Source organism: Pangasianodon hypophthalmus, chromosome 8, assembly GCF_027358585.1.
Source record: "Pangasianodon hypophthalmus isolate fPanHyp1 chromosome 8, fPanHyp1.pri, whole genome shotgun sequence".
In the NCBI taxonomy this organism is placed as follows: domain Eukaryota; kingdom Metazoa; phylum Chordata; class Actinopteri; order Siluriformes; family Pangasiidae; genus Pangasianodon; species Pangasianodon hypophthalmus.
The window spans coordinates 6,567,682-6,583,384 of NC_069717.1; the positions used below are offsets into that span (position 1 = coordinate 6,567,682).

Consider the following 15,703-nt stretch of genomic DNA (forward strand, 5'->3'; position numbering starts at 1 on the left):
TAAAAAAATTAATCTTCTGCATAGGTCTGAAAAACAACAGGTTGCAAAAGCCTGATTTTAAATATCTGCTTGTATTGACAAACAAAATGCTTCTCTCCTCGTGGTGAAAATTATTAGCAGGCTAATGAATATGAACTAACATCGGTCTGTTTTATGAATATTAATGACTGGTAGGAGGTGTCAGTGAAAACTGGCAGTGAGTTGGAGAGGCAGAAAAATCTAGAATACTTTACTAGGAGATTTGATATCTCAAATAAAGATATGAAGGATGTGTTAGCATCTTGCCAGTGCTAACCACTGTTATTTATTAATAAGAAACATGTGGTTCTTTTTTATCCATTTATAGTTACATTTATTATTATAGAATGCCCATGAAACAAGTCAGTTCCTGTTATCACTTACGTCACAAAAGCAATAAAATAGTTGTTCCTTCACCAGCATCTCTTTTCTTTCTTTCTCTTGAAGTTAGTAAGACAAAAAGACCTCTGTCCTGAAGACTGTCGGAAAAAGTTACAGCTTGATCTTTAACTTGTTAAAAAGCATTGAAACATCTCACAGAAAATTTCACCATATCAACAGTTAGAGACTTTTTTAATCAGTTTATGTGGAGCATCCACTATACAAGCCATAGTGTTAACTGTTACTATGGAAACAATAAAGTATTACACCAAATAAATTAATATAAACCTGTCAATTACCTTGCGGCTCTTATAGAAAGTCAATCAGCACATTCTGTCCATTCAGACTTGAGAATTCAACTGTGCTGTGGTATAAATACCCTTTAAATACTGCTTCTGGGGAGAAAAAGCATACAAGCTCATGCGTGTTTACAGTCTGTAGACACAGTTTGGACAAATTTCCACTCTACAGTACCTGTCCGATTTCAAAACTCCTGAAACCCGAAACAAATCCTGAAAGAGCTTGTTGAGTGGCAGTTTTTTTTTAATGTACACACAGAGTTCCCTTTCACATTTCCTTTTCTTGGTGATTCACCTCTTCTGTTCCAGAGACTTGTTATTCAAATAATCCTCCCAGCAAGAGAAGTAGAGAGTGAAAGCCAGCAAACTGAAGTCCCTGATCTTGTTAGCATCTTATCTTTCGCAGCGAGAAAGTCAGTAGGGCAGAGCGATCCAAGGCGCCTTTGAAAATCTGCAGAAAGATATGAAAGGATGAATTTCATAGATCCTGTCGTTCAGGATGGCTGCACACATTCTCAATTGTTTTTTCTGTATAAATAATTGTTCCCTCTATCTTCCTGCCCGTTCCCTCCATCCCTATCTGTAGAGTCACTGACCAGAATGGATGGACACGAGGGACAAAAATTGCATAATTGGAGATTTTGACCAGGCATAGTGTAGCACAGTCCTGTTGTGTAACAGTTGTGTAACTATGAGGAGGTTTTTGAGTTTCAACCTGCGGAGACCAAGTGGCTTTGATGAGCAAAGCACTCAGATTAACACATCTAACAATTTTCTGAATTTTACAGTTCAAGTGGTTAATGTGATGAGAACACTGTTGCTAGGCAACTTGAGCTTATGGAATTGAGCATAAGAAAAGAGGAAAGAAAGATAGCATTTATTATCTCATACACAAGTACATGGAAATTAATTGCTTTGTATATCCTAGCTTGTTAGTAAGCTTGGGTCACAGCACATGGTCAGCCATGATAGAGTGCTTCTGGAGCATAGATGGTTCTGGGCCTAGTTCAAAGACCCAGTGGTGGCAGCTTAGATGTAGTGGAACCTGAACTCATGACCTTCTGATCACTACCACTGAGAAACCACTGCCCAAATGGATCAAACTGACAATCTTGGCTTGCTCTAAAGTACTATTGATTTTTATTCAGTATCTTTTTAGCGTAGGAGAAAAAAATAAGAATGCTGCCTGCTGTATGAAAATAGAGAAAATGTCATGCCTGTCAACTAGACAGATCTGGAGTGTCAGAAAATGTAAAAACCTTCCATTGATTTTTCATAAGCTTTTATTGTATTTGTTGGTTATTATTTGTATTTATTGCCACTTATTTGTTAATGGTTTCTTAAGGTTTCTAATTCCATTTGCTTGCCAATGATGGAGGCGAGCAATTTAGTTAGGTGGCAAGTAGATCGAAATTACAAGGCTCTAAATTACATTAAAAAGGCTCTTTTAACTCTCTATTATTGTAAGATGTTTGCTGATAGCATAATTAATGCCACAGAGCAGTGTGCCCTGTCACTAAATGTATGTGACCAAATAATGCATAAAAAAGGGAAGGTTACGATTTAAAGTATTTTTCTCTCATTTCAGAGTCGCCCTCTGAGCGGGTGGGCCGTCGGCGCAGCATGCCTGGCACCACCACCATGGACAAAGCTTCATCCACGATTGAGGAGGCCTCCTCTGCGGCCCTGAGAGTCACAGTAAGTCTAGAACTACTGTTTTAAAAAAAAATTTGCATTTTCATGGTCATTTTGCATTTCTCTTATACCGTTCCCCATTTTGCATTCTTTTAACTTGTTCTCATATAAAACAAAAAATCACAAACTCTGTCCTGCAGCACCCTGTACAGAATTGCCACATTTATTGTGCCATTGATTTTGTCCTTGGTCATGATGATTAGTGACCCCGAGGGCAGTGTATGTAACCCAGAGGCTAATACCACACCTGGGTTCACACGAGTGAGCTGCAAGGTTAATCCCTGCATCCCTGCAGAAGTGGTGCGTCAGGATAATGCAGGTGTCATAAAATGCACAAAGCTGGAAAACAGACGGTTTTATACTGCCTTCAATTTACATCCCCCCTGCTGTGTAGAGCTTGCACCTCCGTCCGCTGAGTCACCTCTGCTCTGACCCCGGGACTGCCGGCTTTCAGGCTGTAACCCAGCCCCAGCTGGCCTCGACAACCCTGTGGGCAGCCTGAGGGGCAGAAATCATTTGGCTCACTGACAGCCTTAAAGGGATAGTGCAATTGAAATTAAATTTGTGTGATAAAATGGCTAACAGGAGGCAAAAGCATCCCTTGGTTAGCATGATGTAAATCACTGCAAGTGGGGTTTCATTGGATTACATCGTGGTATTATATCATTTTATAATGGTATGCTTATTACATTGTTGCCTGATATCATGGTAACTGAGGTCGTATTTCTTATGAGCCCTTTTGGCTTTAGTGTTTGTCTATTTCTTGCTTCAAAACAAATTATATTTTAGCAAGTGAAAATATCTTTGATATACATTTATTTTTATTGTGAGATTATTAGGGAACAAAATAAGATTAAGCCTATTTGTACTAATGTACTTCTTTCAAGCTTGAATTGATCTTGTTCTATTGACATTTTTTTCTGCATTTATTTGTAGAAAGAAGCAAAATTATCTGCTAATATAACAAGCTAATTCATGCATTGTGTCAAAGAAGTCTACAAATAATGCATAGTTTTAGAGACCAGGTAGAGGTGTTAGGTTTACCAATAGGCTGTTAATGAGAAACTGTAAAAAAAAAAAAAAAACAAAACAGGAGGGATTTTTAAATCTCATTTCTACAGCAGTAGTGAAAACCTACAAATGTGTCTGATTTATGTGTCTTCATGCAAAATTTCTTGCAAAGCTGATGCATGCGTTTTCTATTATTTTTTGTTTCTGTAGTTTTTGTTTTTTGTTTTATTTTAAACATACATTCCCACTGTATACTATCAAATAAATTGCATTAGCTCAACAAAATAAGCTTGGGTGCAAGATGCACTTTCTATACATTGGGTTTAAATGATTAATTATTAAAGTAACGCATCAGTGAACAATGAAATGCCACTGGAGAGGCTCTTTAAATGAACAGCTTTATTGAAGAACACCTCTGACTGTTACAAAGCACTATCACTGACATCTACATCAATGTTTAATAAAATTCTCCTTAGAGAAAACATTTCAGTAGCAATGATTATCTGTTTATTTTTGTTAAACAAACCAAAAAAGCTCATTATTAGGCCTAAATCATGTGTGTCTGACATATGAGTTCCTGAATTGCTGTTAGAATAGAAAAGATAACATATACAAACAAGCACGTTAATATGAACCTATGATTTACCAGCATTACTGTGAGAGGCATGTTGTTATATTACATGAACCAGCCAGATTCAAGAAATTTAACATCGTTATGGTAGAAACGGAAATAAAAGACCTTTTTTTTCTTACAAAACGCATTTCATGTGCAACACGGGGTCTCAGCATCATGGGAGAAAATTAAAAAATAATTATCTGTGATATACAGAACTTGTTCAATATGTCCACCATTTTTTTTTTCAATACACAAGTTCTTGTGAGTAGAATTATTTGGATTATATTGGATTTGGATTCCTTGCTCAGATACTTGATGCTCTGTAAAAATGTAAAAAATATACATTAACCTTCTGACACTGGACTTATGCACACTCTGTATATGACTTTATGTTAAACTCAATAAATAAACCATTTATTAAAATGACTTAAAATGAAAATACCAAAACATGTTGTAGAACAGTCTCTGTAGAAGCAATGAAATTTGATTTGATTTTATTTTTATTAAATTTGTTTGTGTTTGTTGTTTTTGCTATGGTGGTGCAGCAGCACAACAGTTTCTCTGTATATTTGTATTTATTTAATATATTTATATTATCATAATATCATGATAAGAACAAAATATATATAAGTATAAGATACTGTATGTACTTCCAGTACTTGAGATGGCACAACACATTTATTAAAAAGGTGCTCTACTTAATAGCTGAGCAAATCATTAAAGAATTAAGAAAGTGACAGCATTGTTTATGTGATATGAGCATATAGTGTAGCACTACTGCTGTTTGCTCTGTCTGCGGCAGAATAAAATGATCAGCTCATTAATATTCAGATACATTTGAATACTTATAATTTCAGGTAATTAACATTTGAGTGGAACTTTTTTAAAAAATTGATGGGCTGAGAGAGAGAGAGAGAGAGAGAGACAGAGAGTATGAGTGTGTGTATGTGTATGTGAGTGTGTGTGTCATGACCACAGCTGGTTGCCCGCCTCTGCTGCCTGCTTTGTCTTGCTGTCAGCAGCACATCCTGTCTTTATGGCCTTCTCTCAGTCGCACCCATCAGGACGGAGAGAAAGCCGGATATCTAATTGTGTGTTGCGTAAGATTGCTTTTGGAGAGAGCGTCCTGCATCACGGTTGGCACTGGTTACCATGATGACAGTGCAGATAGATTTGTTGCAGTTTGTTTTGTCATTGGTATTTGTGTCTACTGTTTGGTGCCACAATAGTGAGCCGAACTCATTTCTGTATGAATGTCGATACACTTTTTGAGGCCTTTTTTTTTGAGTTATTAAGCAGAATAAAGCATGCTGCTCTTTGATTTCCCTAGACGTCTTTCTTTTTTACATTCCAAAAGCTGAATGCGTTTCTCTGGAGTCTTTCAGAGGGATTAAAGCGCTCAAGGCATTTTCACAGTCATTGTGTTTACTCTCTTCCTGTATTCACAGTCTGCCCTGCCACGTCTGTGCTATTTACCCTGCAGAGGTTCAGGTAAACAAGCAGCCTATTCAACCCCATGCTGCTCCTAATTACACAGCCAAACTAATGGCAGGATCCATTAGCAGACGCCGAGCCAATCGGCTGGTGTGTACTCTACGTAAGCATGCCGGCATGAATATGCCAAGTGCATGCTGATGAGGGATGTGTGGATATGTCTACTGGGTTCCTGTGGGGCTTTTGGGAAGCCCTGCTGATTCTGTCTGCACACATGACTCCTGGTGTTGAGGGCCGTGTTTAATGTAACAGGAACTGGAACTTGTTGGAACACCCGCGGTGTGAGGGACCACATGGTGATTCTGATCCAGGAGAAACTTAATTCTTCAAACATGCTGAGATGTACTACGGATGCTAGGAAATGAAGGTTAGGGCTCCCCTTTCACCCCTAAAGTTTCTGAACTGCTTTCATGCACTGTCTATCACCCTCTCAATCACACACACACAAATAGATGAGTCCCAAACTGAACCAGACCAGACAGCCTGGCTTCCGGCTGTGGATAATGTTGTTAGATGGATTGTTTCCTCGGTTGCTCTGTCTGATATAGGCTTTTAGCAAAGGCGTGCTGTAGATTACAATCTGCTCTAAGTGATATTCGATATGGAATTCTTTTTTCAGTAGCAGGTAGTCGCTATAATTGGTTTAGGGCGATTCTTAGCGCTTCTTCCCGGAGCCGTCGGCCATTCCCCCCTTACCCCACCACCCCATTAAATAAATAAAAAAATATTAAATTGGTTGACGTTTAAGGAGATATTTGGAGATTCAGCATAAGGTTCATCTTTGAATGCTCATGTAAAATTCATTAGAAGTGGAACTAAAAACTACAACTCAAATTCATCTTGTCATGTAATGTAAATGTTAGCCTTAAAGAATTGGTTCAGCAAAAATGTACATGTATTCACATACACAATTATATATTTATACAAATACAATACAGTCAACATAGTGTTGTCCCCACCCCCCACCCCCTTTTTTGGACATGCTAGCTAACAAGTCTAGCTAACAAGTAACAGATATCTATCTCCTGAAATCTCAATAACAAGCTCCATCCAAAAATTATTTATTGTCTCTATTTGCTAATGTGGTTTAGGACACAGTATAACTTATTGTAATATATTATAAAGATGAACAATACTTCAGACTGCAAACCACAAAAGAGAAAAGGTCCTGGAACATATAGACGTAAGAGTGCTCTTGGCTTGTGGCAACTCCTGTGCTACTCAGCTAAGTCGACTGAGATCCTCCAGGATCTTTGGGAATTTTGATACAGCCTTGCACACCACCAGCTGATTTGATTAAAGAAATGACTTCATTAACAAACAAGGCAACCTTTTAGTGTTGTATATTTGCAGTGGTACATGCCTATAGACAGTGCAACCTTCATCAGACCAAAGCAACTCTCTGTGGCTCGTCTAAAGGATTGGAACAGCCTTAAAAGCCTCATAGATCAAAGTACATGAGCAGAACCAAGAGGCAGAACACTGTTTGCTCTTAGTGCCTTTACTATTTGAAATTAAGTGCATGCTTGAAGTGCATGAGTGAGCATTGGACAACATGTAGCTCTGGCCTTGTCCCAAATGGAGTTCTGCACTTTGGTGGTGTTTTTTGAGCTTTCATTGTATCAATATGGTGGAGGGATCTTGGGTGCGAGGGTGTAAAAGTGTATATTTTGGACACAATCCAGGACCAGGATGTTCCCTGCTATTGTTTTCAGCATAATGCAGTGGCTTTTTAGCGATACTGGCGGAGAGGTAAGAACTTAGTCATTATTTATTCCGACACTTGTACAGGTGCATTGCAGTGAACTATAAAACTTAAAATATTTCTCATTCAATATTCCATAATGAATTGGTCATTTCATTAGTCTCTTCACCAAAACAGAAACAGCATGATATCACACTGATAAAAATGAATGAATGTCAGAATGATACTTGTATCCAGTAATATAATGTTTGATATAAGTTCAGTGAACTTAGTTCACTACCACACTTAGGTTTTTTTTTTCTTAGGTTGTTTTGTTTTATCACAACCTAAATTCTGCTCAGTGACAAGTTAAATGACAAAAGACCCTTAAATCTGTCTTGAGCTGGGATTAGGTTTTCAGGATGACACTATAAAATAAATTCACATCCCCTCTGTGATAAAACTCTTACATCTGGACAGCTATGAAATAACACGGAATAAGTGGCAGCAGGTAGCCATCCCAATTGACTGGGAATTCTTATCACTACTTCTTCCCTGACAGCCATCCCAGGTGACTGGAGAAATGGTGAAGAGAGATTTGGAAGTGTTTCTTTTAACTGTGCTGATGTAAAATGAATTCACCTTGTGATATCATGTAATGTAGGAGCTTAATTATTGGTCTTAAAGGAGTGGTTCCTTTAAGGCCAAAATGTATTTACACAATTATCCACTTACTCAAATATAATACTGCCAAGATGTGTTTCGTGTCTGACATTTTTGTATGGTAGCTAATATAGCTAATATAGCTAACAAATAATGGAATTCTGTTTCAGTATGATAAAACTCTCCATGATAAAACTAGTACTTATGGACAGTTAGAAATTAAAATGGAATAATCAAGATTCTAGCAGCTTCTTTTCCTATGAACACAGATGCTTGTGTGAGACAAGATGAAACAATCACATCATTAGATCATGGATTCTTTCATACAAAAAAAAAAAAAAAAATCATGATATTGTGGTATGTGCAAATAAGTAATACAACCCAGAAAAAAGAGGGCTATATATATATACAGCGGGGTCCAAAAGTCTGAGACCACTAGTGAAAATGCTTCTGTTTGGCATTCTTTTTCAATTTAATACAAAGGTTCGCATTACAAATGATACGATCAACAACAGCTTGAGTGAAAAGTAGAATCCTAGAAATATTTACGTGAATTTCAGAATTTCTTAGTATTTTTGCACATTTGCTTTAATGACAGTGTGCCCTCAAGCTGGCACAGACTCCACAAGTTTGTGTAAACCCTGATGACCTGTGTTAGATCAAATCCATCAGCATGTCGTCTGAACATGTGCTTCAGTAGAAGGAATAAGGGATAAGACTCACAGAAATCTGACCTTTTGTAAAAGCAGTTAACCAGGTCAATTTGCTTACATTTAAATAGCAACCTAGAAATTGTCATTGTATATATATATACACACTCTACTGTACAGTACTTAGGCACCCTTTTTTGTAGTACAAATTTGGTTGTATACACATGTATGTATGTATATATTATATTATATTATATTATATTATATTATATTATATTATAGTATATTATATTATATTCTCTGTTGTTGGCTGTATTTTTGTTTCATCCACTCTTTGCACTCGGCTAAATAATGCCAATAAGGGTTTTTAGGTTTTGCTTCTGAGTGCACGTTAAAGCAGTAAGGGCGTATAGTGGGAGCTTCCGAGCTCTCTTTTGAACCCGAAGACTACAACAGTACTGTTTTGGGACAGGGCATCCATCTAGTTTAAGACTGGTGTAAAGATTACAGGAAGAGGAGAGAAGAGAAACTGAGGAGAGAAAGAAAGGAGAATGGAAGAAAAAGGCAGGCTCAGCAGGTAAGCATGAGAAGAATTTGGCACATAGACACAACTGAGCTGAAAGTATGTAGCGAGCTGGAGGCTGAGCTTTTGACAGGCAGGGGGGTGGTGGCATAACTGAAATATCTTTTTTTTGTTGTTGTTACTTAACACATTCCAAACATTTTTGCTGAATTTACTGAATATTTACGAAATTGCTTTAGGATTCTTCACAGCAACGTGGTAGAATGTTTGTTCTACGACACATGACCAGTTTTGCTTTATTTTCATCCATAAGGTTTCTTATCATATCTCAGGTCATCATGTATTGATTTAGCAGTAAGTTAAGAAAGCGATATAAGAAGTTACATTGATCCAGCACTGTCCTGTAACTTTTTCTAGCTCACCACCGGAAGATATTCATTACAGAAATGAATCATCATCAAACATCCGACTGTCTGCATGATTAATATTTCCGCCTGGAGGTTACGCAGCAAATGTCATGGTATTCAAACCACTCTGAGGAGAGGTTACACCAAAGTATTACCCTGTTGCTGACAAGGTAATAACATGCATTCTCAAAGTGGCAAAGTTTGGAAATAAGGCTAGAAGTAGAGGGTTTGACATTTCTGACAAAATTTCAAGTGATTAAGAGTTCATATTCATGAACCCCTGGAGCTCACAATGTTCAGAAGCTGTCATCAGACCTTTTGAGACGTCGTGGTGTGATATTATATGATATCTGAAAAAATATGACTTCGTTTAGCTAGCATTTCCTTGAGTTTAAGGTGCAACAAAATGCTGTAAATAAAGATAAAACATGACAAAGTACAAGACTTTTCCAGAAATACGCCACTAAAAAAGGAATATAATGGAATAAATAGGCATAAAAAAAACAGAAAAATAGGAAGTAGGAGAAATAAAAATATGAATTAAAACACTGAAAACAGTGTTTCTTGAATAAATTACATCAGAAGTCAACATATATTGGTGGTGTGTTCATGTTAAGAAACAGATGTAAGAGATTACAATCAAACAAACGACAAACAAACAAACAAGTAGATAATGCAACCCATTCCTTCATCACAGTGAGTACCTAGATTTACATACGACTTTTGCATGAACTTCAAAACTAAACCTCTGTTCATGTTTACTTCAGAAACACATCTGTTTTCAGCAGCTTGAGAAATCTTCATGTGAATTTCAAAACTAGCCTGTTCTCATTTTTCTGCATGATATTTTGTTTTCTCTTAATCTGTCTGCAAAAATGGCTAAATATGGGAAATAACCTTAAATTTAAAAAAATTAATGTTTTAATTGGTAGTCGTGACACTAATCTGAAACCTGTAACTGGTGTGCAAAAAGGCATTCTGGGATTGAGTTTCCATACAGACCTACAAGCTGTTGTCACTGTTACACTATATGGTTATAATAGTACTAAAGATTTCTACAGTGCTGGAAAAAAAAGAAAAAAGAAAGGAAAAAAGCTAAATTGAAGTGTCTGTGATAACTCGATCTGTTAGTAAATAATATGAATTATTATATAGCATTCCACTAATTTGATTGGACGAGCGGTTTTCCAAGAGTGCTAATATTTAGTTTAACTGCACTGTGACGTCTGTCTGTGTTCTCCATGAAAAATTCCAGTTCTAGCAACAGTTCCACTGAAACCGTTACTACAGTAGAGTTAGCAACCTCATCAATAGATATGGCAAACGATCTATCTTTCACGAATATAACTTCTGACTTCGAATATGAAAGCTCGTCAGATGAAGATGAAAAGGAAGAAGGGACGCCAGTTTCACTGGAATCACCTTTAACAGAAATGTACAAATCAGTGTGAGCTGGCTAGCCAGCTAGCTGATGGGCTATCAATGAATGAGGATTCTTCATGATCTATTTCTTTGGGAGCAAAAATAACCATATTATTTGGACATACTGTGTCCGAAATGTCACTTTCTCAGTATTAGTTTCTTATTTATAAAAGTGTTGTATAAAAGCAATATTGCATTTGCAATCGTGTGGTTATACTGAATCTTGGCACGGCTGTGATTAGCTACAGCATTCGTGCCTAAGGCTGAATCACAGCTTTTTTTCCTTTACAGTGTCTTTGTTTTTCTCTGTTTGCTCACAAAGCAGTGATTCTATAACAACACTCATTTAGAGGGTTTGTTAAAGCCAATCATCTATTCATTCCCTCTGATTCTATACACACACACAGTAATTATCCCAGTCAGTAATTGCGTCTCTGGTCCTTAATGAAATGTGCAGTCCTGTGTTCCATTTCTGTCTGGTTCTTGTCCTCTGAATTCATGTCTAAATACTTTTGGTGTCTTTTATGAATAATCTAATATTTATTAATATGTATTGCGTTCGTGAATCTGTACTTCAGTTCTCTTTTCACCAACCAGTGCACCGGTATTTTTTTTTCCTGCACATCTCTGTCCTTCCATGCCAACCCACAGTTTCCATGGTAACAGCGACTTTGAGGGGCGTCTCACATCAGCAGCATGAGCAGATGTGAGTGTGGTGTGTGTGCGCGCATGTGTGTGTGTAGCTCAGTCTGCACGGCAACCCACCTCTCTGCCAGACGCCACAGATGAGAGGAAAGATTTTGAAGGAGAGAAAAAGAGGAAAGAAAAAAAAGATTTATTTACAGATGTGCCGGATTGGTTGCCAGTGTGTTGTGTTTTTTTTTGTTAAAGAACGCATGAGCTGAGTGTTTGCGTGTCTCTGCCGCTTCCTGTCCAGGGCTTCCTGAGCCGAAGGTTGAAAGGCTCCATCAAACGCACCAAGAGCCAACCCAAGCTCGACCGCAACAGCAGCTTCAGGAACATCCTCCCGGCCTTCAAGAACGCCGACAATGACAGGTAGACCACACACACACACACACACACGAATGCTGGCGTGTATGTGTTCATTCAGAGCAGCACTGTATTTAATGGCTGCATAAGGAAGTCAGCTTTTTGTTAGGACGAAGCAATTAAGCATGTTCATGCATTTCCTTAACTTAATGTGGATTTTTTTTTCAAGTCATTCAGAAATTCTGAAACATTGAATTGCCTGGAAAAGATCAGAACATTAAAAATTAAAATGATTGAGCTGCCTTTAGAGTACTTCTATTTCTGTTATTCAAAACCTTAATAAAAAGTGTTAGTAATAAAAAGCTGACATTCAGTTATTCACATTTATTAAAAAGTTTCTTCCGCTTGTGGTGACGATGCAGATCTTTTTTTTTTCTTTTTTCCTGTCAATATAATCCTCCACATTAGGCCCAAAACATTGAGCATCTTTATTACTGCTGTTAGCAATCTTTAGAGCAACTTATTATAGTAATAAACCCTTTGAGTCATCTCTCGCAGATGAATTGAGCTCGGTGTGTGTGTGTGTGTGAGAGAGAGAGAGAGAGAGAAGGGAATTGGATCACTCTGAGGATGAATGGTCCAGCTGCAGTCTAATTTGTGTGAGATAGCCTGTGAAATATGTCTATCCCTTCTCAACTGTACCCAAGAGCTTTGGAGGAGAGTTGTCACACACAGGATTTCTCGTCGTACAGGTTTTATAGCATGTGGTCGAGTCGATAAGACGCTGAATTAGGCCTGGATATTTCTGATATTGTAGTCATGTCCTGGTTTTCGGAGAGTGTAAATTACTTCCAGTCATGACCATACCACTTTTTTGGACTTCTATTCAAAAACAATGCTAATCCAACTAACAAAGAATATTCTGATGACGTTTAGTGAAGTGTTTGAAGGCTTCTAAGAAGCTCGGGCTTTAAAATTACGTAATTCATGTTCTCACAAAAAAGGGTGGACAAATGATTAATTAATTATCAAGCCCACCAGGCAAGTAAAAGCTCCAGTGTGCTTCCCAGTTCCATGTTTTTGTTGCCTGGAAAGCTAACTGACTAGGCTAAAAAATAGTACCTAACATACTGTAACACTAATGTAGTGTGATAGCGTATGGCCAGGTAGTTAGCTAGTTAAGTGCATTAACACAAAATAAACATAACAAACAAATACATGAATTGGACAACTGTGTAGTAATGCTGCATTTGGCTTACCTTGGAAGTGGGAAGTTGGAACTCAGAAATACGTAATTTTCAACCACCATGCATTCATGCTACAAAATGGGGCAGAAACATGGACACCTCCATGGTCATCTTTTGTTAAAAAAAACAATGAACTGTATAGTCAGTGTTATAGATTTAACAAACTAAAATGTCTGTATGTTAATTGATCTAAATTAAATACTTGTACATACAGCATAACTTGTTTAAAGGTAAAAAGTGTTTTGTTTTTTTTTACGCTGTGAGTAGCCATGTTGATTTGACGTCACTTCCTGAACTTGGGGTTGAGGAGACCATACTTAGTTCCTGAGTAGGAATTCTAAGTTTTCTTTGAATTTTCCTAGTCAGAGATCAGAATTTATAAGTTACAACCTTTAGTTGAATGCAGTAATAGTCTTTATTCAACCCCTGTTAGATAATCTAATGTAGCACTTTGTGATCGTGACAAGAGATCAACAAAGGTTTTTTTGCTATGAGCTCTCCACTGGGCAACTACAAATAAAAAAATGGCACAGACATGAAATCTGCTTGTCTCAGGGCTCCAGTGCTACTGATTTGTCCACCCCTGAGTGTAGTAATGGTTTACTTCATGTTATTCACACACTCATTCACACCTAGGGGCAATTTAGCGTAACCAGTCCTCCATTCTGCAACATAGATATAAAATATTAAATATTCTGACAACCAAAAGTTTGTGGGACCATAACGTTCAGAAAACGTTCTGCTAACGCAAAATGGTTAGCTGGGAAAAAAAAAATCCAACATCATGTTATAGCAAATATATTCCCATACTCCTTTTGACAGCGCTGTTAGTCATTATTATTGACTCAAAGAGCCAAAGTTGACTTAGAATTAATGCTACAAATTGAATACAGACTAGTACACTTCTGGTGTGTCAACTGCATCCAAGGAGCCTATTAAAGTGATTCAGTGTATCCAGTTTCAAAAGCATAGATGAGTCCAGTGCAATGGAGCATTAAGTAATCACCAGTCTACTGTGCACAAGTGTTTGGAAGCAGATCATCAAACACACGGCTGTTCTGAAAGCTTGAAGCAGGTCACACTCATTCAGTGCAACAGAGCCACATGCATCACTTCACACTTTTCCACCTCATACATCAAATCCAGCTCTATACACTGTGTAGGTGTTCTGAAAGTTTGACACAGATGTTTTTTCACTATAATTTATAGTAGTGGTTTGTTTTTTATTTCACTCATGTGCTGGGTTCTTGTATTGCGTTCTCTATAAAGGATGTCTAGATTTGTAAGCTGAGTTAAGGGCGAGCTTTTGCGCAGACAGGTTAAAATACGTTTTTGTTGTTGTTGTTGTTCATTCCATATTCACATATCAGACTTTTGGCATTTATGGTACAGAATCAAGACTGTTACAAGTATTAATTAATTTTAATGCCCATCGTTTCCTCTAATATTCGTATATTGAAACTGTTGTGAGTGTTTGTGTGTGTGAGAATGTAAAGTGATGCTTTATACCAACTGTATTTGGGCATTTTAATGATCAGTGTAATCTGCGATCTTTGTTTATTTACTTACTCCATCTAATGAGCTTCCAGTACAAATGGTATATAGACAAAGTGACATACATTTTTTTGGAGATCATCCATCGTTTCCTGACAGGTGCTAATATCTTCTCTTAATCCAAGATGTCTGCGTGCAAACTCTAAAAGTCTCATCCCGTCCACACATATACAGGTATTTTTATATTGAAAATATTATGAAGATATTAAATATATTAAACTTTCAAAAAAACTCCCTCCAAGGTGGAAACATCTTTAAAACTCTATTTTCAGTGCTTTCACGTAGACAGAAATTAGCGCCCAGTGTGTGTTTTATGAATGTGCTAGGAATGGGTTTATCATGGCTGCTGACCACATTGTTACTTGTACACATTGTGGTCTGTAATTTCTTATTTGATAACCTGTTTGCAATCTAATTCCACTTTATTTCACGGAGGCGCTAGAATATGATTCGGACTGTACTGCTTCTAAATCCTCTGCAAATGTCAAACCGCACTGTGAACAAAGATTTTGGATGGACAAACACTTTGTGTGCAAGTATAACCATAAAAAGCAGTTCCACACACATGAATGTTTGTTTGTTTTTCAGGTTTGTCTTTTTTTTTTCCATGTTGAGTTTTTTCACATTTCGCCATCTCTAGCACTCAAAATTCTTAACGCTCTTCTTGAGATATTTGACATAACACTTTATGACATACTGTCACTGGGATGGTGTGCTCATGTAATAATTTTTAAATCATTTTCGTGTCGATGGAAATATTTTAAAAATGCTGTTTGTGTGGACGGAATTTTTTTGGAAACAGAGTAAAGGCAAAGTTTTCAAAAATATCTGTACACATCTAGACAGGGCCTTAGAGTGCAATTGCGATAATGCTACAATGTGACAACAAACTGAAGGGTGTTTAAATAAATAACAGATCTATATGCTGATTGTAAATACCAAACAACTACAAATATATGTAATATACTGAAATATACTGTACGTAGTTCCTCATTAGCGATCTTAATAGAGGCCCACTAATAGTGTGGGTCTTCTGATATTTCAAAAAG

At 37.2% G+C, this 15,703-nt stretch overlaps 1 protein-coding gene across 4 annotated transcripts in view; it reads left to right on the forward strand.

Annotated features, from left to right (window-relative positions):
- Positions 1–15,703, forward strand: part of dab2ipa (DAB2 interacting protein a) — a 111,545-nt gene that overhangs the window by 39,015 nt on the left and 56,827 nt on the right. For all 4 annotated transcript variants that reach the window (XM_026928085.3, XM_053235872.1, XM_034306538.2 and 1 more), the window contains exons 2-3: positions 2,287–2,396; positions 11,801–11,919. In XM_026928085.3, coding sequence (XP_026783886.3) covers positions 2,287–2,396; positions 11,801–11,919 — 229 coding nt within the window. The remainder of the gene's footprint in view (positions 1–2,286; positions 2,397–11,800; positions 11,920–15,703) is intronic.